The sequence below is a fragment of the Pteropus vampyrus genome, unplaced genomic scaffold, assembly GCF_000151845.1.
Source record: "Pteropus vampyrus isolate Shadow unplaced genomic scaffold, Pvam_2.0 Scaffold518, whole genome shotgun sequence".
Classification (NCBI taxonomy): domain Eukaryota; kingdom Metazoa; phylum Chordata; class Mammalia; order Chiroptera; family Pteropodidae; genus Pteropus; species Pteropus vampyrus.
In genome coordinates, this window is record NW_011889299.1 from 812,662 (window position 1) to 837,054 (window position 24,393).

The window sequence follows — 24,393 nt, forward strand, 5'->3', positions numbered from 1 at the left end:
TAGCTGTGTGATTTGGAGCAAGATATTTAATTTTTTTGTTTTTACAAAAAGAAGGGGTTTAATTATACCCATTCACAGGGTTTGAAGGATAAATGAGATATGTCTTAAATTGCTTAGTCCAGTGCCTGTTGTGAAATATTAATCATTAGAATGTCAGCTCCATAAAGATAGGAATTTGGGGGTTCTTGTTCACTGCTGTATCCCCACACCTAGATTAGTGCCTGGTGTGTATCAATTCCTGGCTCAGTAAATATTGGTTGAAAGTCAAAATGGTTCATTGGTTCTCTACTCTGTGCCAGTGTTTTATGCACCAGAAATACAGCAGTAAACAAAACAGATCAAGAAATCTCAGCCTTCTTGAAGCTTACATTTTAGTGATAAATACTTCTCATTGTTTTTACTTTTATTTTTTAAATTTATTTTTAATTTTTATTTCTCAATAGAGTGGACATTTGATATTATATTAGCTTTAGGTGTACAGCATAGTGGTTAGACATAATTTTACTAAGTGATCCCTTTGATTAGTACCCACCTGGCACTATGCATAGTTATTACAATATTATTGACTATATTTCCTATATACTTCTAATTGTTTCAATAAAATATTTCTGAAAGAACGAAAGTATAAAATAGATAAAATGGAGAATATGAGTTCGGACTGAAGAGAAAGTGGAACACCTGTCCTGTCTGGTTATTTGGTCCAATTCCGCATCTACCCAAATCCTGGTTTGGGAAGCACAATTTAAAAGCCACTGCTTTAGACTACTTGTGATTGAACTGAGACATTAAACTCTCAGAGAGTTGTTTTCCCCTGAATTTTATAAGTAAGTGTTTGTTCCTCTAGATGACATTACCCCACTGATTAGATGCCTTTCCTCTGTGTTACCATGGCATTCTGTGCTATCTGCATCCTGGAACTTAGTGGACCCTCAATTCATAGTTCTTAGACTAAAAAGTGAGCCAGCAATTAAAAGTTATAGACAGTTGTTCAGAATCTCAACTTTCACTTTCTTTAAAGCTCAAATGTACTTTTCTGATTAGTTGTTTGGGTATTTTGTTTAATTTCACCTAAATCACTTTATTCCCTGCAAATTTGCAAGGTTGACAACTAAACTGGATCAGTTTGGGCCAGGAACAGGAAGTCATTCTGCTTATAGGTGGTAGTAGTCATCATAGATGTAGAAGTGCAGCCAAGATGCTCAGCTGTTTATTCTAGGAGGCATTGTGGCTGGAAGGCTTTTTCTTTGCCCTGGTCAGAATTTAATTGCCATTAGTGCAGGTGTGGCACAGGTTTGTGTATTTTGAAAATGCTGTCCAGGTGATTGTGATTTAAATTCCTAGTGTTATAGGAGTCACCAGATTAGTTAAACATCACTAGTCCTTGGCTTTCTGGAGTTGAAATCACTTGGATGTTGGCATAATCAGATCTAGAACAGCTAAAGGTAATATGTTGTAGCAGAAAGAGCGTGGACTTTGATGTCATTTTGACCCAGGTTTCTGTTTCCCAGCTCTGTGGCCCTGAGCATGGCACCTCACTTTTATAAGCCTCAGTTTCCTCATCTGTAAAATGGGGCTTATAATGCCTACATGGTTAGGTTGTGTCGATGGGGGAGAACATATCACACTTAGGACTATGCCTGGTATAAGGGAGATGGATGCTCAGTGACTTATATGACAGGTATGCTGAAAGAAACTATCACTAGGGGGCAGCATAAGACTGTACTACTCTGACCCATCTAGCGTTAATCATAACTAGGCCTAAGTATGTTGCAGTACAAAGTAAGGGTTTTTGGTTCCTTTGTCTGGATATCAAACACAGACCTTGCTTCGCTATCTGCTTACCAGTGTCCCTCCCCTTGTGTGACTTACTGTCTACTCATGGCTGTCAACTCTGACTAGATTCTCTTTTCATGGCCTAGCAACAGCTTAATGCATTGAAACTACTGTCAGACTCTAGAAAACTACCATTCCTTTGCAATTTAAATTAAGAAATGGGTCACTTGAGTTCAACAAAATTATTGAGGTCCACAGGCTCTAGAGCCAAAATCCAGTTTTTGTTTCTTCCAGCCATGTGACCTTAGGGATAGTAATGTAAAATGGGTATAAGAATAATAGTTATGGCCTCATAAGATTGTGTCGAGTATTAAATGAGTTAATGCATGTAAAGTACTCAGAACATTGTTTAGCACATAGTACATGTTTAGTATCTTTTAGCTATTATTATTCATACTATACTATGTTCCAGGTCTTATGTAGGAACCAGGAATACAGAGATAAATAAAGTCTGTGCGGTCAATAAACAGTGTGGTGGAATCAGTATGCAGATCATTTCAATATGCTCTAAGTGCAGCAATAGAAAGGTCACATAGCAGTCTCCCTCTGTTCGTAAAAAAACAGTGCTCTCCAGGAAGCCTGGTATAGTGGAAAGTGCATTCTGGAGTCGGATCAGCCTGAGTTTGAATCCTGTCTACACTCAGTCATTATGTAACTTTGAGGGTAGCCAACCTGTTGCAACCTTAGTTTTCTCATTTCTAAAATGGGTGAAGTTTGTGACCCCTACATGTCGGAAGTGCCCTATTTGGGTGTCCTGCTATCTAAACTGCTCCTAAGCAAGAAAGCAAGGATTTTAAAAAAGAGGTGAACTTAGATTCAGAACTTAGATTCAGATTCAGATTAACCTTTCTGTGTCCATTTCCTTGTATAAGTTATTTCATCCTTATCTACCTTGCCCATGGTTATTGAGATGATGAAATAATGTATGTAAAGAATGCACAGCATGTAGAGGTGCTGAGCAATAAATAATAGCTTTATTATCTTTCTAACAAAGGTCTCTTCTGTTATTGTCTAAAGTAAGAATTTATATACTATGTTAATTTCAGTATTCTTTTGAAGAGCCTCAGGCCTCAGTTTCATGAAAGGAGTCAAAAAAGACTGGGCATTTGAATGAACCCGTAGATAATGCTGCCTGGATATATAGGAAAGGCTTTTTTTTTTTTTTTTTAAGTATTCTCTGTAGCTTCGTGTGATCTTAAGTTTCAACAAACTATAAAATTTGTTACTAACCTTCCTGACTTCTAACCAAATACAGGTCAGCTTCTGTTGTGTGACCTGTTATTTTCTCCTTCCCTCCTAGGTCTTTCAGAGCCTCGAAGACCACCACTTGGAAGTGGTAGCTTTTTTCAGGGAAAATGGCTTCCATGGCCTTCTTGCCCATGACTCCGAGTATGCGCTCTACAATATTCCCTCTTACTACAGTTCCCATGCTCTGAAGCTCAGCTGGAATGGGAAGAACCTCACTACCAACCAGTTCCTGATGCAGGAGGTGGCCAAGCAGCTGGGCCTGAAGCGGATGAATTTTCCCATATTTGCCGCACTGCTAGGTAGGTAGTCCAAAGAACAGACTCCAGTGATTAGTAAAGTTTGCCCTTTGGTAATAAAAGATGAAGACCAGAGCAATTTAGCCTATCATTATTGGATTTATCTTTTGAAAGTTCACATGCCACTGTGCTTCTGGGCTTCTTACTAGAAACTCAGCATGTTTGTCTTATGAATTAATACAGGATATTCCAGAACATTATTTTGATTCTTGTTAACTCTTTTGTAAAATTCCATACCTATTTTATGCAGAGTACTATTTTAGGCCAAATGTTTTACTAGCCCTAGACAGCTTTGATTTCCCAGTCAGAGCATTGGCATTTTTCTCTGGTGTCTTAAATTTTGATCGAGAATACAAATTGTTTTTATTTTTGCTTCTGTTGTGCTAACATTTTATAATGAACATTTCCAAAGCTACAGCAAAATTGAAAGAATTTTGCAGTGAAAATCCTGTATCTACCCCCTGTTTTCTGCCATTAACATTTACTATATTTGCTTTATCATATATCTTTCCATTCTAACCATCTATCCATCTTTCTTTTAAAGACATATTTCGAAGTAAATTGCAGAATTGATTACGTTTTGAGCTGGTTTTCCAGGTATTGATAGCGTGAAGGTTAATATCTTGTCTCAGGTGTGAACTCTGTTTATAATTCCAAAGGAGTTGAACTTGAGTGATCTAATGGAGGAGTCAGCACAAGTTTTGGAATTAGGCCTTGGGCAAATCACTGTAGTTACACTTCCTCGGTTTTAGTTTCCTCCTCTGTGAAATGGAATAATAATACCTCATGGTATTATTGATAAGGTCAAATATAATTTGATATATAAAATGCCCAGCACTTATGAAGCAGGCAGTAATTGGTGGCTGCTATTATAAAAGGCAGCATGACTAGGTGATAGAAAATATCATGGGCTTCACAGTCCTTAGCTTTTTATCCTGGAGTTGGCACTTATTAACCGTGCCACTTTAGGTTACATCACCAAACTTTTCCAAACCTCAATTTTTTTATCTGTAAAATGGCGAAAATATGCTACCATACATTGTTATTATAAAGATGGTACATGTAATGCATGTGATACATAGGTAATCAACACATAGCTACTGTAGTCTTTAGGAATTAGTCATTAGCAATATAGACTTATGTGAATTATTTAATCATTTTCTCTCCCAGAAGCCTTTTCATGGCTGGAAGTTCTAAGAAAACATTTGTACAGTCAATAAATGACAAATGTGCTTTATAGGTAACCACATTCTCCCAGATGAGGACCTGGCTGCTTTTCACTGGAGCCTCTTAGGACCAGAACATCCCCTTGCATCACTTAAGGTAATGTGCCCCATTTCTTGTGTATACATCCATGACATCAGGTTTTGATTGGGGTTTTGATACAATAATTATCTTTCATTAGGTTTAAAATATTCCAAATACAAACATTTATAATTATGATCAATACCCTTTAAAAAGGAAAAGCTCAGTTTTCTACCTTCTGTGAGTTCTTCCTTCCTATGTCTTTCTTTCCTGTGTGGCTCCTTTACTTTCACACTACTGCTACACTCACACAGAATATGTCATTTCTGATATTTTTAGTCACTGAATGTATGTGTGTGTGGGTCTGTGTTTTCATATCAAAAGTCCTCTGCAATAGCAGATGGGTATCCTATAATTCAACTCATTGTTGACACTATCCACCTGGAGATGGCATCAGGTGCAGGTTAAGGGCTCAGTCTCACAAAACTGCCCCCACCCCGCCCCCGCCACTTCAGATACAAGTTGCAAGCCCAGGTTATCACCTGTGCTTCTGACCAACCTGCTGTAGATTGGAGGTTCCAACAATTGTCCCCTGCCTTGGTTTTGATTAATTTGTTAAAGCCACTCACAGAGTTCAGGGAAACACTTAGGTTTACCAGCTTATTAATGGGTATGATAAAAGATACAGGATGGACAGCCAGATGCAGAGATATATAGAGTAAGGTCTGGGAGGGTCCTAAGCCCAGAAGCTTCTATCCCATGGAGTTGGGGTGTCTCATCCTCCAAGTGTGGATATGTTCATCAACCCAGAAGCTCTCTGAACCTCATACTTTTGGGATTTTATGGAGGCTTCATCATGTAGGCACGATCAGTCCTTAACTCCATTTTCAGCCCTTCTCCTTTCTCAAGTGAATGGGAGTGGGGCTAAAAGTTCCAGGCTTCCGGTGACCAGCTCTCATCTAGGAGCCATCCAGGAGCCCACCCAGAGTCACCTCAATAACACAAAAGGTGCTCTTAGTGCTCTTACTACTTAGGATATTGCAGGGGTTTCAGAAGCTCTGTGCCAGGAACTGGAAGCAGAGACCAATATGTATTTTCTGTTATCTCACACCCTTAATATCTTAAGGATTTGTTCCAGCCTATGAAGAAAAATACTAATACCCCAAATAAAAGGAGTAGTGAGCAAAGGACAGAAGCAGACAATTCATAAAAGAGGAAATACAGTGGCCAATTGTGTGACTAAATGCCAAGTCTCACTAGTGATCAGACATGCAAATTAAATGAGCAGTGTGATTTTTTTTTAACCTAACAGTTTAGCAAATATTGAAAAATTAATCTACCTACTTCTATCGTGGTAGTGTAAGTTAGTGACTGTGTTATATTTCCCTAGTTCTTTTACTCTCCTAGATAGTTATTTCACACCTTTTCCTCTCTTTTCAAGCCTCTAATGCTCCCTCATCCCTGCTTACTCTCAGCTCATGACTTGGCTTCCTATTTCACTGAGAAAAAAGAAGCAATGAGGAGAGAACTTCTACTAGCTCCAATCCTTTTATTTTCTCTCCTGCATGCATCTGTATGCCCAGATGCTCTGCCTACCTTCTATTTTCTGTGGATGACCTGTCCATGTTTCTATCTAAGGCCAACTCCTACACTCTTAGCACTAGATCCCATTCATTCTAGCTAACTTAGGGGTATCACTATTGCAATTCTCCCTTCTTTATCCTGTGTCATCAGTTTCCCTCTCTTCATTCGCTCTTTCCCATCAGATGTATAAGCATGCACCCATCCTAAAACATCAAACAAAACCTGCTCTTTTTTTTCTGTCTTTATTGAAATATAATAGACAACGAGTTGCCTGCATTTACATTGTACAATTCAATGAGTTTTTTTTTCAATTATAGTTGGTATACAACACAGCAGCCTCAGCTATACAGCATATTGATCAGAGATCCACACACCTCGCAAAGCACAACTCACACCACCAAATCTAGCACCCCTCCTCCTCCCACATATTCATTCCAACATTATTAACCATCTTTCCCATGCTATACTCTACATCTCCATGTCTACTCTGCAACCATCTGCCTGTACCTCTCAATCCCTTTGCCCTCTTTCTCTCCTAACCCCCGTCCCATCTAGTATCCCTAAAAAAATTCTCTGTATCTATGAGTTTATTTCCACTTTTGTTGTTGATTTTGTTCTTTAGATTCCAAATGTATGTGAAATCATGCAATATTTATCTTTATCTAACCCATTTCATTCAATGCAATACCCTCTAGGTCCATCAAGGCAATATCTTTTTCCATCCCCTTCCTTTTCGTCTACGTGTATCTTTTAATCTGAAATGAGTCTCTTGTAGGCCTCATATGTAGGGATCTTGTTTTCTTATCCATTCAGCCACTCTTTCTTCTGGTTGGAGCACTTAATTCTTTTCCATTTAAGGTACTTGTTGATAGGAATGTAGTTATTATCATTCTTTTTTTTTTTTTTTTGTCCACTGAGGCATTTTATTTGAACATATATATTGCATCCCTAGAAAAAGAATCCCAAGATTTTCCCTCCTGTGTGTTTTCATCTTGCTTCTTCATGGTCCATGATGCCTGCTGAAGTTGTCAGTACAATGAAACGAAACTGATGGGATGGGAGCAAGTTGTTCTGCCATTTTCCTAGATCTTTGAATTGCACATTGAATCTGGGGCTGATCACTCCACACTAGTTTAACCTGCCTGTGAGGTTCACAACAATTTTCCCAGCTCTGTGATCATCAATGATTTCAAAATTTGCCAACATAGCCATGCTTCATCATCACAGTCAGAAACCAGAAGATGACGTTGGAGCATGGCCTAATAAGAACCTGGTGTTTGCCTCTCTTTTCAGCATTGTTGATGCTCTTGAGTGCATCAGCTAGAACGTTCATGCTCACCATTATGGCGGCACGGAAAGATGGCAGAAAGAGCTAGTTATTACCATTCTTATTCATGTTTTTGATACACGTTTTTCAATTCTTAAAGAAGTCCCTCCAACATTTCCTGTAATACTGGCTTGGTGTTGATAAATTCCTTTATCTGTCCTTCGACTCTAAATGATAGCTTTGCTGGATAAAATATTTTTGATTGTGGATCCTGGGTTTTCATCACGTCACATATTTTGTGCCAAGCCCTGCTGTACTGCCTAGTGTCTTTTGGGAAATGAGCTGCCAGTCATATGGATGCTCCCTTATAGGTAACTAACTGCTTTTCTCTTGCTACTTTTTAAGATTCTCTCTTTGTATTTAACCTTTGGCATTTTAATTATAATGTGTCTTGGTGTGGGCCTCTTTGGGTTCCTGGTTTTGGGGACTCTGAGCATCTTGGGGTTTTATGTCTATTTCCTTCACCAGGTTAGGGAAGTTTTCCATCATTATTTCTTCAAATAGCTGTTCAATATCTTGTTTTCCCTCAGGTACCCCGATGACATGGATATTTTTACCTTTAATAGTGTCCCATAGGCTCCTTAAATTATTATTATTGTGTTGGCTTCTTTTTTCTTGCCATTCTGATTGAGTGTCCTTGGCTTTTCCATCCTCTATATAGGTCATTTGATCTTTATTCACTTCGTTTATTCCTTCGTTTATTCCATTTAATATACTTTTCATTTCAGATAATGTATTCTTCATTTCTGACTGGTTCCCTTTTATAATTTCCATTTCCATTTTTATGTTTTATATCTCTGTTGAAGTTCTCACTGAATTCATCTACCCTTCCCCTAAGTTCACTGAGCATCTTTATAACCAGTGGTTTGAACTCTGTATCTGTTTGATTGCTTTACTCCATTATTCCTGGATCTCTGTTCTGTTCTCTCATATGGTTTCTGCTTCTTTGTCTTCCCATTTTGGCTGCCTTTCTGTGTTTGTTTCTATGTACTAAGCTAAGCTTCTAAGTCTCCCGGTCTTATTAGTATGGCTTTGTGTAGTAGGTGTCCAGTGGCACAGTCCTGAGAGGGGTTCAGCTGCAGGCTAAATTTAGTCCAAGTCTGTGTCACTCCGAGGCCACCTGTTAAGATTTAGCAAGCAATCCACAGATGGTGTTCTTAGAGCTGCCTCAAAAGGCCACACCAGAAACCGAGTCCAGCTGCCACCAGTGTGAGTCTTGGCGCTGCTCAGTAAGGAGCACCTGACTTGCTGAGGATACACCTGGATGTGGGTGGGGTGGAGCCGCAAGTTGGAGGAGGCAGTTTCAGGAGATCCTCGGGGCGGAGCAACCTCTTATCCAGTTTGATAGCATCTCGGCTATGGCGGTGCTGTGTCCATGCACTGGGAGCAGGGAGGGCTCAACAAGAAACAATGGATACCGCTGCCACTTCTGTACATGCGAGTCTCACCTCTGGCCCTCACTCCGACAACTCAGTGTCACCCTGTAAGCCACTGTGCATCTGAAGTGGCACCGGTGCTCAGAGCGAGCAGGTCCGTCAACCACAGAAGTCCGCTGCGGATGCGGCCCCTTTAAGAGGTGCTGCCGCTGCCGCTGCCGCTGCCGCTGCCGCTGCCATTGCCGCTGCTGCTGCTGCAGCCTCGGTCTCACTCAGCCGCTGGGGACTGGACAACCTCACGTTCTCTCCCCATCCTACCTTCTACCGTTGCAGGGTAATTTCTTAAATTTCTCCCTAGTTGTGTGTCTTGTTCATCTAGCTCCCAGGTGATTTTCCTTGCTGCTTGCTCCTTGTTTCTGTCACAACTTTGATTTGGTTGCCAGAGGGATGAACAGAGCCTCTATCATCTAAGCCATTTTTCCCCTCTTCCAAAACCTGCTCTTGACTTCACTTCATCCAAGCTACTGCTCCATATTCTTCTCTTATATCACACTCTTCTGGAGAGTGTCTATATTTCAGCTGTTTACTTTTCCTTTTCCCTGTTCTCTCTTCAGTCTTCTTTGCTGAAATTGCTCTTAATAAAGTCAGAATGACCTTGATTTTAATACATCCATTGGCCAGCTCTCTGTTTTCACCTTACTTGACCAGTCAGCAGCATATGACCCAGTTGTTCATTTTCTCTTCCATAGAACATCTTCTTCCTGTGGCTTTAAGGACACCACTCTCTTCTGGTTTCCTTCCAACTTCAGTGGCCGCTGCTTCTGTCTCCTTTGCTGCTTCCTTATCTTCTTCTCTACTTCTTAACTTTGGAATGTCCTAGAGTTCTATCTTCAGTCCCTTCTCTTTTCTATCTACAGATGCTGCCTTGGTGATTGATCTCATCTAGTGTCATGATTTTCTATCTATCCAGTGATGGACCATCTATCCAATGGTGACTCCTAAATATATGTCTTCAGCTTTGAATTCCCCTGTGAACTCCAGATTCTAATATCTAATGACCTATTAAACATTTCAAAGAAATATGTCCAAATGGAAACTCTTGATCCTTTCCCTATATCTGTTCTTTCCATAGCCTTCCCCATTTTCATTAATGACAACCTCACCCTTACAATTGCTCAAGCTAAAACCTTTGGAGTCATCCTTGACTTCTCTCTCTTCCTCATGTCCCACATCTCTTATGTCAGCAAATACCATCATTTTTCCCTGCTACTACCCTGGTCAAGTCACCATTTTTTCTTGCCTGGATTATTATAACAGCTTACTAATCATCGGTCTTCTGCTTGCATTCTTCCCCATCAACCCCCGCCCCCCCAATCTATTAATCTATTCTCAATACAACAGCCAGAGTGATCCTTTTAAAAACTGACTTAGATCATGTTGCTTCTCTATTCAAAATACTCCAGTGGCTTTTCATGTCACTCACCCAATCTTTGCCATGGCCTACAAAGCCCTGTACTGTCTTGCCCCTTGTAACAGCTCTGATTTCATCTTCCCTTTTCTTTTGCTCTTCTAACCTTTGCACTTATGATTCCTTCTATTTGAAAGGCTTTTTCCCTCCACAAAGCTGTTTCTTCACTCCTGTAGGTTTTCTTGAGTGCTATTTTCTCAGTGAGGCCTTTCCTGACCACCCTATTTAGAATCATATGCACATGTGTACGCGCACACACACACACACACACACACACACACACACACACAAACATACTCACTGGCATTCTTTAGCCCCTATTCTGCCTAGATTTTCTCCAAACACACTACATTTTATGTATTTATTCTGTTTGTTAGATTCCCTTCACCCCATCCCAACACACCTATACTAGAATGTAAGCTTCCAGGAAGGCAGGAGTCTTTGTTTATCTTGTTCATGGCTATAACCCTGATGCCTAGAACAATGCTTAGTACACAGTAGGCAGTAAATATTTGTTGAAGGAATGAATGGTACAGCCCTTTGCCTAAATAACTTATATGAAAAGCCTTCAAGTTTATATCCTTTGACTCAGTAATTACCATTTAAGGATGCTTATAATTAAATAATTGGAAAATGGACAACAAATCATACCTATATTTTATCACAGCATTAAAAAACCTTACTTTAAAATTTTTCAAACATCACAAAATTAGAGAAAATTATATAATATAGTGAGATACTGTTGTAACATCTTCCAGCTCCAACGGTTATCAAGGTATAGCCACAATTACTATTGTGATGCTGTTGCTAATATATTTTAAAACAAATTCCATACCTTAAGTAATTTCAGTCCCACATTCAGTATGCATCTCTAAAACATATAAGCATTTTCATACATAAACACAGTGCAATTATTACTCCTTACAAAATTAATGATCATTTCTTGATATTGTCTTAATATCTAGTCCTTTTTTTGTGTGTTTTCCTGATTGTCTCAAAAAAGGCCTTTTTGTGGTTAGTTTACATGGTCCACATATTACAACATTACATTTAATAGCAAAAAATTGGAAGCAGCCAAAATATATCATGAAAGTAAACTGATTAATTATGGCAGCATCATAAAATAGTGACTTTCTCTGTAATAGGATTATAGATGATATGATTTTATCTTTCTTTTATACTTTTCAATCTTTTCCAAGTATTATGTGCTGAGAATTAGGGGGAAAACTTTTTATAGAACAGATTTTAACTCTCTCAGTGGATTTACTGAATTTGAATTTTGTATATCACCTCAACCTCATCCTTTTTCTTAGTGACTCATGTCTGAAGTCAGTGTTCCTTGTTTATCTTACGTCTTCTAGGTCCGAGCTCATCAGCTGGTTCTTCCTCCCTGTGATGTGGTGATCAAGGCTGTATCTGAGTATGTTAGTTCCATCAAAGACCCCTCTAACCTGGATGTGGTTGGGAAGGATGTTTTCAAACAGTCTCAGGTAAGCTAGCCTCCTCCTAAGAGTCATCTCTTTTCTTACCTTCACTAGTACCACCAGCAAATCTGATCTTTTGTGTGCTGCCTACCTTCTCTCCTTCTAGCTGCTTGTTTTCTCATTTTTACATACAGGTGCCCCACAGTTTCCTTGAGAAAACGTTACTAGGCCTGGATTGAAAGGGTCCTTTACCATTTATCCACTGATTATCAAAATTATGCAAGCTTATTCCGGAAAATTTAGAAAATAAAGAAAAAAAGTCACTTTAAATCTCATTACCGAGAAACATGCTATATTATCACTGCAGCATTATCACTTCTACTCTTTTTTTGTTTCAGTGTATATTTTAATATAAAGTATGTCTTGCTTAGTGAAGGATAATGGGTAATAAAAAAAGACTACTTAAAACAGTTCCACATAAAACAAGGATCAATATTTCATTGTTAATAGTGAAAAAAGGGCTCGACTGGGATTTCATCTTGTGAAACTAAAAGTTAGTAAAAAAGTTAGTAAAATAAGTTAGTTTTATTTTTAACAATTTAATTTATATTTGCACTCTGGGTTTTTCAGTTTTATTTTCTAAATTAACATACAGTAGAACTGACTTTTGTATGTGTGTGTTCAGTTCTATGAATTTTTAAAACATGTACAGATTAATATAACCACCATCACAATCAGGATCATAATAGTTGAACCACCCTAAATCTCTCAGGCTATGCCTTTGTAAACATACCCAAATTTATCCCTGTCTTTTGGCAACTACCAATCTATTCTCTTTTACTATATCTTTTAGAGAATAACATATGACTGGAATCATACAGAATGTAATATTTTGAGAATGGCATTTTTCATTCAACAGAATGCTTTTGAAATTCTTCCAAGTTGTCGCATGTTTCATCTATCAATGATTCATTTGTTTTCATTGCCGAATAGTATACATTGTGTGGATATACCACCATTTGTTTATTCATCCACCCCTAGAGGATATTTGAGTTGTTTCCAATTTTTGGTGATGTGAATAGAGCTACTGTAAACATTTGTGTACAGGCTTTTGTATGAATATAAGTTTTCATTTCTCTAGCATAAATATCTAGGAATGGGATTCCTAGGTCATATAGTAAGTGTATATTTAACTTGAACTTTATGAGACTCTGCCAAACCATTTTCCAGAGTGGCTGTTCCATTCTTCGTAAGCACTTATTATGGTCATTATTTTTTATAGCCATTCTAATAGGTGTATAGTGGTAGCTCATCATAATTTTAGTTTGCATTTCTCAAATGACTAATGATGAACATTTTTTTCTTGTGCTTATTTGCTATCTATATATCCTCTTTGATGAATGGTCTGTTCATTAACAGTCTTTTCCTCATTTTTTAATTGAGTTGTTTGTTTATTTACTTTTGAGTTTTGAGAGCTCTGTATATGTTCTGCATTCAAATCCTTTGTCAGATATCTGGTTTGCAGATATTTTCCCCCAGTCTGTAGTTTGCCTGTACATTGTTTTAACAGTGTCTTTTGCAAAGCAAAAGTTTAAAATTTTTATCAGTTTTTATCTTTTATGGATCACACTTTTGGTGTCCTAAGAACTTTTTGCCTAACTGCAGGCATGACAAATTCTCCTGTTTGCTTCTAAAAATTATGTGGTTTTACATTAGAACAAATACCTGGTTTGAGTTCCTTTTTGTATAAAGTGGGAAGCGTTTTTGTTTTGTTTTTGCATATGAGTGTCCAATTGTTTCAACACACTTTGTTGAAAAGACTGCTTTCTCCATTGAATTGCCTTTATCAAAAATCAATTGTCCATGTTTGTGTGAATCTATTCCTGGACTCTATTCTGTTCAATTAACCTATGTGTCTATTTCTTTGCAAATAGCACATTGTCTTGAATACTGTAGATTTATGGTAAGCCTTTTTTTAAAAATGTGAGTGTGTATTGTGAGTACAGAGGGAACCAACTTAGGGATGCTATTTTTTAAAACCCATAGTAAAGATTTTATTTAACTCATGAGAAAAACAAATCTTATATCTAGTTCAGAAGAGAATCTGAAGAGCACATTTAAAGATCAGGTGTATTGAAATGAATATGCAAATTGAGGAAAACTGGTTTTTCACAGTTGGAGAACTGTTTCTACTGGACAGGACATATCTGCATCTCTATTAGTCTCCTACACCACAAAGAATTGTAAAAACAGTTCCCATAGGAATAAGATCACAAGGAAGGGTGTGCTATAGACACTGTGAAGGCCACACTAATGCTCCTCAGAATTAAATGTTTGCTCAGTCAATGTCAATTTATTGTTTTTACTTATTATTTTTTAAGTAGTTCTAGTTCTTTTTCTTTACTTTCTTTTTTCATTTATTATTTTTTATTATTTTTATTTTTCAATTACAGTTCACATTTAATATTATTTTATATTAGTTTCAGGTGTGCAGCATAGTAGTTAAATGTTAATATAACTTAATGAAGCAATCCCCCCAATTAGTCTAGTACCCACTTGGCACTATACACAATTATTACATTATTATTGACTATATTCCCTATGCCGTACTTCACATCCCCGTGACTATTTTGTAACTACCAACTTGTACTTCTTAATGCTTTCACCTTTTTCACCCAGTCCCCTAACCCCCCTCACATCTGGCAGTCACCAGTTTGTTTCCTGTGTCAATGAGTCTGTTTCTGTTTTCTTTGTTTATTTTGTTCTTTAGATTTGAGTGAGATCATATAGTATTTTTTTTCTCTGTATGACTTATTTCATTTAGCATAATACCTTCTAAGTCCATCATCCATGTTGTCACAAATAGTAAGATTTCATTTTTTATGGCCGAGTAATATTCCATTGTATATATGTACTATATCTTTATTAAATTGTCTGTTAATAGTCACTTAGGTGGCTTCCATGTTTTGGCTATTGGAAATAGCACTGCAGTGAACATAGGGGGTGTGTATAGCTTTTCAAATTAGTGTTAAGGATTTCTTCAGATAGATACCCAGAAGTGGAATTTCTGAGTCATAAAGTAGTTCTATGTTTATTTATTTGAGGAACCTCCATAATGTTTTCCATAGTGGTTACACCAATTTGCAATCCCACCAACACTGAACAAAGGTTCACTTTTCTCCACATCCTCGCCAACGCTTGTTTTTTTTAATTTATTGAAGATAGACATTCTGACAGCTGTAAGGTGATATCTCATTGTACTTTTATTTGCATTTCTCTGATGATTAGTGACGTTGAGCATCTTTTCATATGTCTATTGGCCATCTGTATGTCCTCTTGGGAGGAATGTCTATTCAGGTCCACTGCCCATTTTTTAATTGGATTGTTAGTTTTTTAGGTGTTGAGTTCTATGAGTTCTTTATGAATTTTGGATATTAATCCCTTATCGGATGTGAATATGTTCTCTCATTCAGTAGGATGTCTTTTCCCTGTCTTTTGCATGTGTCTGTCCAGTTTTTCCAACACAGTTTATTGAATAGACTGTCTGTATCCCTTTCTTGCTTCCTTTGTCATAGATTAAATGACCATACAAATATGAGTTTATTTTTGAGCTCTCTATTCTGGTCCATTGATCTATGTGTCTATTATGCCAGTACCGTGCTGTTTTGATTACTATAGCCTTGTATTATAGTTTGATATCAGGTAGTGTAATACCTCCAACTTTGTTTTCTTTTCTCAAGATTGCGATGACTATTCAGGGTCTTTCATGGTTTCATACAAATTTTTGGATTATTTGTTCTAGTTTTGTGAAAAATGCCATTGGTATTTTGATAGAGATCGCATTGAATCTATAAATTGCTTTGGGTAGTGTGGGCATTTTAACGATGTTAATTCTTCCTACCTGTGAGCACAGTATATGCTTCCATTTATATGTATCGTCTTCAATTTCTGTTTTCAGTGTCTTATAATTTTTTGATTACAGGTCTTTTACCTCCTTGGTTAAATTTGTTCCTAGGTATTTTATTTTATTTTATTGATGCAATTGCAAATTCAATTTGTATTCTTAATTTCTCTTTCTGATAGTTCATTATTGGTATATAAAAATGCAACCAATTTCTGATTAATTTTGATCCTGCTACTTTACTGAATTCTTTTATGAATTCTAATAGTTTTTTTGGTGGAATCTTTAGGGTTCTCTTTATATAGTATCATGTCATCTGAAAATAATGACAGTTCTACTTCTTTTTCAATTTGGATGCCTTTTTCTTCTTTTTCTTATCTGATTGGTGTGGCTAGGACTTTCAATACCATGTTGAATAAAAGTGTTGAAAGTGGACATCTTTGTCTTGTTCGTGATCTTAGGGAAAACGATTTTAGGTTTTCCCCACTGAGTATGATGTTAGCTGAGCATTTGTCACATATGGCTTCTGTTATGTTGAGGTATGTTCCCTCTATTCCTACTTTACTGAGAGTTTTTATCATAAATGAATTTTGTCACACACTTTTTCTGCAGCTGGATTTTGTCACACTTTTTCTGCATCTATTGATAATGATCATATGATTTTTATCTTTCAATTTGTTAATGTGATGTATCACATTAATTGATTTGTGTATGTTGGACCAACCTTGCATCCATTGAATAAATTACACATAATCATGATATAATGTTGGATTTGGTTCACTAATATTTTGTTGAGGATTTTTGCATCTATGTTCATCAGGGATATCTGCCTCTTTACTTTTTTTTGTAATGTCTTTGTCTGGTTTTGTAATCAGGGTGATGGTGTCCTTGTAAAAAGAATTAGGGAGCCTTCCTTCTTCTTCAATTTTTTGGAATAGTTTGAGAAGAATAGGCGTTCATTCTTTTTTGAATATTTGGTAAAATTCACCTGTCAAGCTATCCGATGGTCTAAGGACTTTTTTTTTATTGGGAGTTTTTGATTATTGATTTGATTTAGTTGGTAGTAATTGTTCTCTTCAGATTTTCTGTTTCTTCTTGATTCATTCTTGGAAGATTGTGTGTTTCTAGGAATGTATCCATTTCTTCCAGATTGTTCACTTTGTTGGCATACAGTTACTCGTAGTATTTTCTTAAAATCCTTTGTATTTTTGTGGTGTCTGTTGTCACTTCTCTTTTATTTCTAATTTTGTTTATTTAGTTCCTCTTTTTTTCTTAACGTGTCTGGTAAAACGTTTATCAATTTCGTTTATCGTTTTCAAAGAATCAGCTCTTGCTTTCATTGTTCTTTTGTATTTTTTTAGACTCTATTTTATTTATTTCCATTCTGATCTTTATTATTTCTTCCTTCTCACTGGCTTTGTTTGTTGGACTTTTTCTAGTTTCTTTAGGTGTAGAATTAGATTGTTTGAGATTTTTGTTTGTTTCTTGAGGTAGGCCTGTATTGTTATGAATTTCCCTCTTGGGACTGCTTTCACTGTGTCTAAAGATTTTAGTTCATTGTGTTTTCATATTCATTTGTTTCAAGTTATCTTTTGATTTCTTCCTTAATTTCATTGTAAGCCCACTCATTGTTTAGTAGCACATTATTTAGCCAACATATGTTTCTCCATTTTTCTGTTTTCATCATGTGATTGATTTCTAGTTTTATACCATTGGGGTTGGAGAAGACGCTTGATATGATTCAGTCTTCTTAAATTTATAGAGGCTTGTTTTGTGGCCTAACATGTATGTGGTCTATCATGGAAAACGTCTGTGCACTTGAAAAGAATGTGTATTCCGCTGCTTTGGGGTGAAATGCTCTAAAAATATAAATTCCATCTGGTCTAATATGTTGTTTAAGACCACCGTTTCTTTATTGGTTTTCTGTCTGAATATCCATCCATCGATGTGAATGAGGTGTTAAAGTTCCTTATAATTACTGTATTACTATTGATCTCTTCCTTTATGTCGACTAATATTTTCTTTATAAATTCCAGTGCTCCTATGTTGGGTACATAAATGTTTACAGGGATTATATCCTTATGTTGCATTGATCCCTTTATCATTATGTAATGTCCTTCTTTGTCTCTTGTTATAGCCTTTGTTTTAAAATCTATTTTATCTGATGTAAGTATTGCTATGCCAGTTTTTTTCTTTTTATTTTCATTTGCATGAAATATCTTTCTCCATCTCTTTATTTCAGTCTGTGTGTGTCTTTCGATCTGAAGTGAGCCTCTTGTAGACAGCCTGTGTAAGGGTCTTGTTTTCTTATCCATTCAGCTCTCCTATGTCTTTCGATTGGAGCATTTAATCTATTTACCTTTAAAGTGATCATTGATAGGTACATAGTTATTGCAATTTTATTCATATTTTGGTTTTTTTGTTGTTGATAAATATGTAGTTATTGTCATTTTCTTATTTTTGATCTTTCTTTTTTTTTTTTTTCTTCCAAAAGAAGTCCCTTTAACAATTTTTTAATAGTGGTTTGTTTTTGCTTTACTCCTTTAGCTTTCTCTTGTCTGGGAAGTTCTTTATCTGTCCTTCGATTCTACACAATACCTTTTCTGGATAGAGTAATCTTGGTTGTAGGTCTTCACTTTTTATCACTTTGAATATTTCATGCCAGTCCCTTCTGGTCTACAAAGTTTCTGTTGAGAAATGAGCTGTCAGTCTTATGGGTTCTCCCTTGTAAGTAACTACTGCTTTTCTCTTGCTGCTTTTAAGATTCTCTCTTTGTCTTTAACCTTTGGCATTTTAATAATGATGTGTCTTGGTGTGGGCCTGTTTGGGTTCATCTTGTTTGGTATATTCTGTGCTTCCTTGCCTCATATGTCTATTTTCTTTGCCAGGTTAGGGAAATTTTTTTTGTCATTTTTTCAAATAGGTTTTTAATTCCTTTCTCTCTGAAGAATCTTCCCCTTCTCATATGCCTATGATGTGATTGTTGATATGCTTGACGTTGTTCCAGAGACCCTTAAACTATTCTCATTTTTTTTGGATTCTTTTTTTTCTTGTTGCTGTTCTGACTGGATGTTTTCTGCTACCTTGTCTTCCACATTGATGATTCAGTCCTCTGCTTCAATTAATCAACTGTTGCTTACTTCTAGTGTATTCTTCATTTCAGTTATTGTATTCTTCATTTCTGAATGGTTCTTTTTTATGGCTTCTGTGTTCTTTTTTTATGCTTACTATCTTTTTATTGATGTTCTCACTAAGTTCCTTGAGCATCCTTATAACCAGTGTTTTGAACTCTATATCTAGAAGGTTGCTTATTATCTCCATTTTGTTTAGTTCTTTTTTTGGAGTTTTCTCCTAATCTTTCTTTTGGACATGTTTCTTTGTTTCCCCATTTTAGCTGTTCCTTTGTGTGTGTGTTTTTTCTATGTATTAGGTATATCTACTCCATCTTATTCTCTGCCATGTGACTTATGTTGTACGGAGAGTCCACGCTGCTAATTGAGGTTGCCTGACACCAGTGCCAGGCCTGGGGCAGCTCAACAAAATGCCAGGGGCACCCCCAGGCCTTCTTCTGCCTGCCGGCTGCCCTTAAGGCTCAACTGCTAAAAGCCTTCTGTGATACATGGGGCAGTATGGCTGCCCACCTTGGAAAGCACCTTCAGTTTCAGTGGTGAGTGAGGTGGGTGGGGCAGTGTCCCAAAGAGTCACCAGAGTAGAGTGAACAGAGTTTACCGGGTTAATGCAGATTCAGATTTGGCTGTGTGGTGGGAGGTCTCAACACAGAAAAGATGGCACCTGCCTTCTAGCTGCATGGGAGGAAGGCCCAACTCATGGTTCATGGAAGCTGTCCTTCCAGTCCTCGCTCTGAAGCCACACAACTCAGTCTTTCCCTGCGTGTCCCTGATACCTCCCAAGCTACCGTTCCTCTTCTGGAGCCTAGCGTGAGTACCTGCAAACGAGTGAGTCTGTGCATGGGCCCTTTAAAAGAGTGCCTGGGTTTCTAGCAGCTTTCTGTATACTCAGACCGACAGACTCCCCACCTTTTTCATAGCCAGATGTTGTGGCGGCTTCTTTTTCCAGTTCTGGTACACCACTCTGGGGCCCCTGATATATCAGGGGGTACCTCTACAGCCGAGGTATCCCTCCTGATTCTCAACCTCCACATGTGGGTGTGGGGCCAACCATTTTGTGTCTCCACTTCTACCGGTCTCGACATGGCTTCTTTATATCCTTAGTTAAAGGACTTCTGTTCAGCTAGTTTTCGGAAGGTTCTCCACGTTGATTGTTCTGTAATTTAGTTATAATTTTAATGTGGTCATGGGGCGAGGCAACCACAGCATTTTTCTACTCCACCATCTTACCGCAACATTCTTGGTATGTCTTAAAATTAGGTTCTCCATTTTTATTCTTTTTCAAAATTATTTTGTCTACTCTAGTTTCTTTGCATTTCCGCATAAATTTTAGAATAGTCTTGACTATATCTACAAAAGTCCTGCTGAGATTTTAATTGAAATTCTTTTAATTATACAGATGAATTGGGCAAATCTTCAAATCCATGAAGACTCTCCATTTATTTAGGCTGTCTTTGATTTCTTTTATCAGTGTTTTATAGTTTTTAGCATGCAGGTCCTATACATGCTTTTTTGTAATAATACTTAACATATTTAATATTTGAGGCATCTATTGTAAAGGATATTGTTTTGTTCATGTTAATTTTTAATTGGGTGTTGCTAGTACATAAAGATATGATTGATTTTTGTGTGTTGACCTTGTATCTTACAACCTTTCTAAACTTCCTAAGAATTTTTAGTAGATTTCTTGGTATTTTCCACATAGACAATTAGGTTGTCTATAAATAAGGGCAGTTTTATTTCTTTTCCTTTCTTGTCCATTCAGTATGCTATTTTTTTTCTTGACTTAATGTACTATCTGGGATTTCCAAACGATGTTGAATAGGAGTGCTGAGAGAGGATATCCTTTTCTTGTTCTTGATCTTTGGGGAAATCATTCACTTAGCATTAAGTAAGAAATTAACTATAGCTTTTGTAGATGCACATTATCAGGTTGAGGAAGTTCTATTACTAGTTTCCTGAGTGTTTTTATCATGAACAGATGTATTTTGTCAAATGCATTTTCTGCATCTATTGATTGGATCATAGATGCTTCTAATATTCAAAAATATTAAACTATCCTTACGTTCCTAGGACATGGTCATGTTATATCATTTGTTTTTAATGTTGCTGAATTACTAGTTTTTTTATTGATTATTTTTGCATTTATTTTCATGAAGGATATTGGTCTGTAGTTTTTCTTAATGCTGTCTTGGTCTGGTTTCCATTGCTGGACTCATAAAATGAGTTGGCAAGTATTCTTTCCTTTTCTATTTTTGGGAAGAGATTATGTAGAATTGGTGTTATTTCTTCTTTAATTGTTTGATAGAATTTGCCTGTGATGTGTCTGACATGTATTTCTTTGAATTTATCCTCTTTTCTATTTGCTGAGCTTTTTGAATTTCTAAGCTTGTCTTTCACTAAATTTGAGAAGTTTTCACTTATCATATCTTCATATTTAATGTTCCACATTCTCCTTTCTTTCCATGACTATAATGGCACCAATGTTAGACCTTTTGGTATTATACCATAGATCCTTGCACTGTTTTTTATTTTTTAAATTATTTTTTTTTCTCTGTATTTAAATTTTGGTTATTGTATTTTTAAGTTCTAAAGTTTCCGTTTGGTTCTTCTTCATGTATTACTTTTTTTTTTTTTACTGAGACTTTTTATTTTTCTATTTGTTTCAAAAGTGTTCCCCTTACTTGCAAGCATTTTTATAAAGCTGTTTTAAAGTCATTGTCAGATAATTCCAATATGTGCGTCATCTTGGCATTGGCTTCTATTAATTAAATTCTTCTATGCAAGTTAAGATTTTCTTGGTTCTTCCCAAGGCCAAGTAATTTTTTATTGGCTCTTGGACATTTTGATTATTATGAAATTTTTAGTCATGTTTCAATATAATGGGGAATGTTGGTAGTTTTGCTTTAGGAAGCAGTTGACCCATTTAGGTTCAGACCACAAGTTCTCATTATCCTTCTGTGGACCGTGGTTTCAATGTCAGCACAATTTTCAAAGGCTTTGCAAACCTATTTGGATCGATCCTGTGTGTATGCCACCCAGTGGCCAGTCTATGACTTGGACTGTGTTTTATCTCTTCAGTTCTCAGAAACTATGGTCTCCTTTTCAGTGTCAGATTCATACATGTACTACTCCCTTTCTGCGATCTCTTCAGTACTTCTCAGTTCATAGGAAACCTTTTTTCAGTGTCTGGGGCCAAGTAGCATGAGGATAGAGAGAGAAAAAGCATCGAAGACTTACCCCACCTGTTGAAACTACTGCCTCTCTGGCTGGAGAAGAAGGTTCTCTCATTCAGTTTTACTTTTCTGCTATTCCCCAGTTGCCACCACTGCCACCTCAAGTTTGCTTTAGACTGGCACACATGAGAACATAAAAAAGAAATAGAATAAAAACAGGGTGTTTCTATACACTTTCTTGAATTATTGGAGATCCCTTTCCCACTCTTCAAGCCACAAATAGATTAAGGTTTCTCCTGGAGTACTCTCTGTCCACATCAATGGATGCTTCTAGATTTCAGGCTGCATTGTGTCCACACCGGTAGATAACTGGAGGAAAAAGAAATGCTAACCTTACCCTTGGTTCTATAGTACTTTGAATTCTGGTCTTCTTATCCAGTCCTCCTGATACTATTTAATTTTCAGAGTCCTAAATAGATGCTCCTGGTTTTTATAACTACCTTCAGTGGGGACAAGGTAGAGTTTACTTCTTCTTATCCAGGACAAAAACCTCTTTATAGATTTTTTTTTTTAAATGAGTAAAGAATGAAATATCAGTGTTTGGTTTGGGGGCCATAAGTTTTTCTAAAAAAATGTTGTGATACCACAATCTAATATCCATTATTTCACATTTAACTTTCTAGCACAATCATAAAGAGGGTTGTTTTTTTATAAAAAGTGTATCTGAGCTTTATTTTACGAAAGGGCTTACATTCTTTTGATATTCAAAATCACTCCCTTTTCGTGTGCCTTTCCTGCCATCATCTTTCATAATTCTCTCTTCTACCTTCCTATTGGTGTTAAACACTAACTGTACCAGATCCTCCTTTGTCAGTGGCTTCTAGCATGATGTGAGCAGTCCTCCATTATTTTTCTTGGCTTTAGGAAATCCTGACTTTTATGACAAATTTTCTTATTCATTTTGTAGTTTTGCATTGTATTTTTAGCTGTTTGCATCATACAGTTAGGAAGAGACCAACCCACAAAGAAAGAAATCAACATGTCGGATAGGGAGAAATGCTAGTGTTAAGTAGGCGATGCTGTTTAGAGGGAGAATAAATTTTAATTTTTAGGTGTACATTATCATTTGACATCTGTATATTCTATTGTGTTTACGACCCAAAGTCCAGTTTCCTTCAGCTTCCATATATTTGGTCCCCTTTACCCACTTCACCATCTCCCTATTCCCCTATATTTGACCTCCTTTACCCCGTCTACCTCCCCTCTCTTCCCCCACTCCACTAGTAACCACTAGTCTATAGTCTTCTGGTAACCACTAGTCTATAGTCCATGTCCATGAGACTTTGTTTGTCACGCTCATTTGTTGCTTTTAGGTTTATATCCCACACATAAGTGATATCATGTGATTTTCAACTTTTTCTGTCTGGCTTATTTCACTTAGCATGATTATCTCGAGGTCCATCCATGTTGTCGCAAATGGCAGTATTCATCTCTTCTTATGGCTGAGTAATATTCTATTGTATATATGTACCACAGCTTCTTTAGCCAATCATTTATCATACGACACTTCGGTTGCTTCCATGTCCTGGCCACTGTGAATAATGCTGCTGTGGACATCGAGGTGCAAATGTCTTTTCAGATATGGGTTTTCAAGTCTTTGGGGTAAATACCTAGTAGAGGGATTGCTGGATCATATGGTAGATCAAGTCTTATCTTTTTGAGGAACCTCCATACTGTTTTCCATAGTGGCTATACCAATTTGCAGTCCCACCAGCAGTGTATGAGGGTTCCTTTTTCTCTGCGTCCTCTCCAACAGTTGTTATTACTTGTCCTGTTGGTGATAGCTATTCTGACAGGTGTGAGATGGTATCTCATTGTGGTTTTGGTTTGCATTTCCCTAATAGCTACCAATGTTGAGCATCTTTTCATATATTTGTTGGCCATTTGTATGTCCTCTAGGGAGAAGTGTCTGTTCAGGCCTTCTGCCCATTTTTTGATTGGATCACTTGTGTTTTTGTTGTTATTGAGTCATATGAGTTCTTTGTATATTTTGGATATTAGGCCCTTAATCTGAGGTGTTGCTTGCAAATATATTTTTACATTCAGATGTTTCTCTCTTTACCTTGTTGACGATTTCTTTTGCTAAGCAGAGCTTTTTAGTTTGATGTAGTCCCATTCATTTATTTTAGCTTTTACTTCCCTTGCCTTTGAAGTCAAATTCATAAAATCCTCTTTAAGTCCAAGGTCCTTGAGTTTTGTTCTTATGTTTTCTTCTATGCATTTTATTATTTCAGGTCTTATATTCAGGTCCTTAATCCATTTTGAGTTAATTTTGGTGTGATGATAGACAACAGTCTAATTTCATTTTTTTGCAGGTGACTTTCCAG

The 24,393-nt window shown here is 36.9% G+C and overlaps 1 protein-coding gene and 1 pseudogene across 5 annotated transcripts in view; one reads left to right on the top strand and one right to left on the bottom strand.

Moving 5' to 3' along the window:
• Positions 1–24,393, top strand: part of FAM120C (family with sequence similarity 120C) — a 99,318-nt gene that overhangs the window by 15,400 nt on the left and 59,525 nt on the right. For 4 of the 5 annotated variants that reach the window (XM_011383403.2, XM_011383405.2, XM_023525025.1 and 1 more), the window contains exons 2-4: positions 3,134–3,380; positions 4,618–4,700; positions 11,739–11,867. In XM_011383403.2, coding sequence (XP_011381705.1) covers positions 3,134–3,380; positions 4,618–4,700; positions 11,739–11,867 — 459 coding nt within the window. Of the gene's footprint in view, positions 1–3,133; positions 3,381–4,617; positions 4,701–11,738; positions 11,868–24,393 lie in introns of those variants that run through there. The other variant, XM_011383414.2, reaches the window with a different exon arrangement.
• LOC105307801 lies at positions 7,116–7,573 on the bottom strand (annotated as a pseudogene).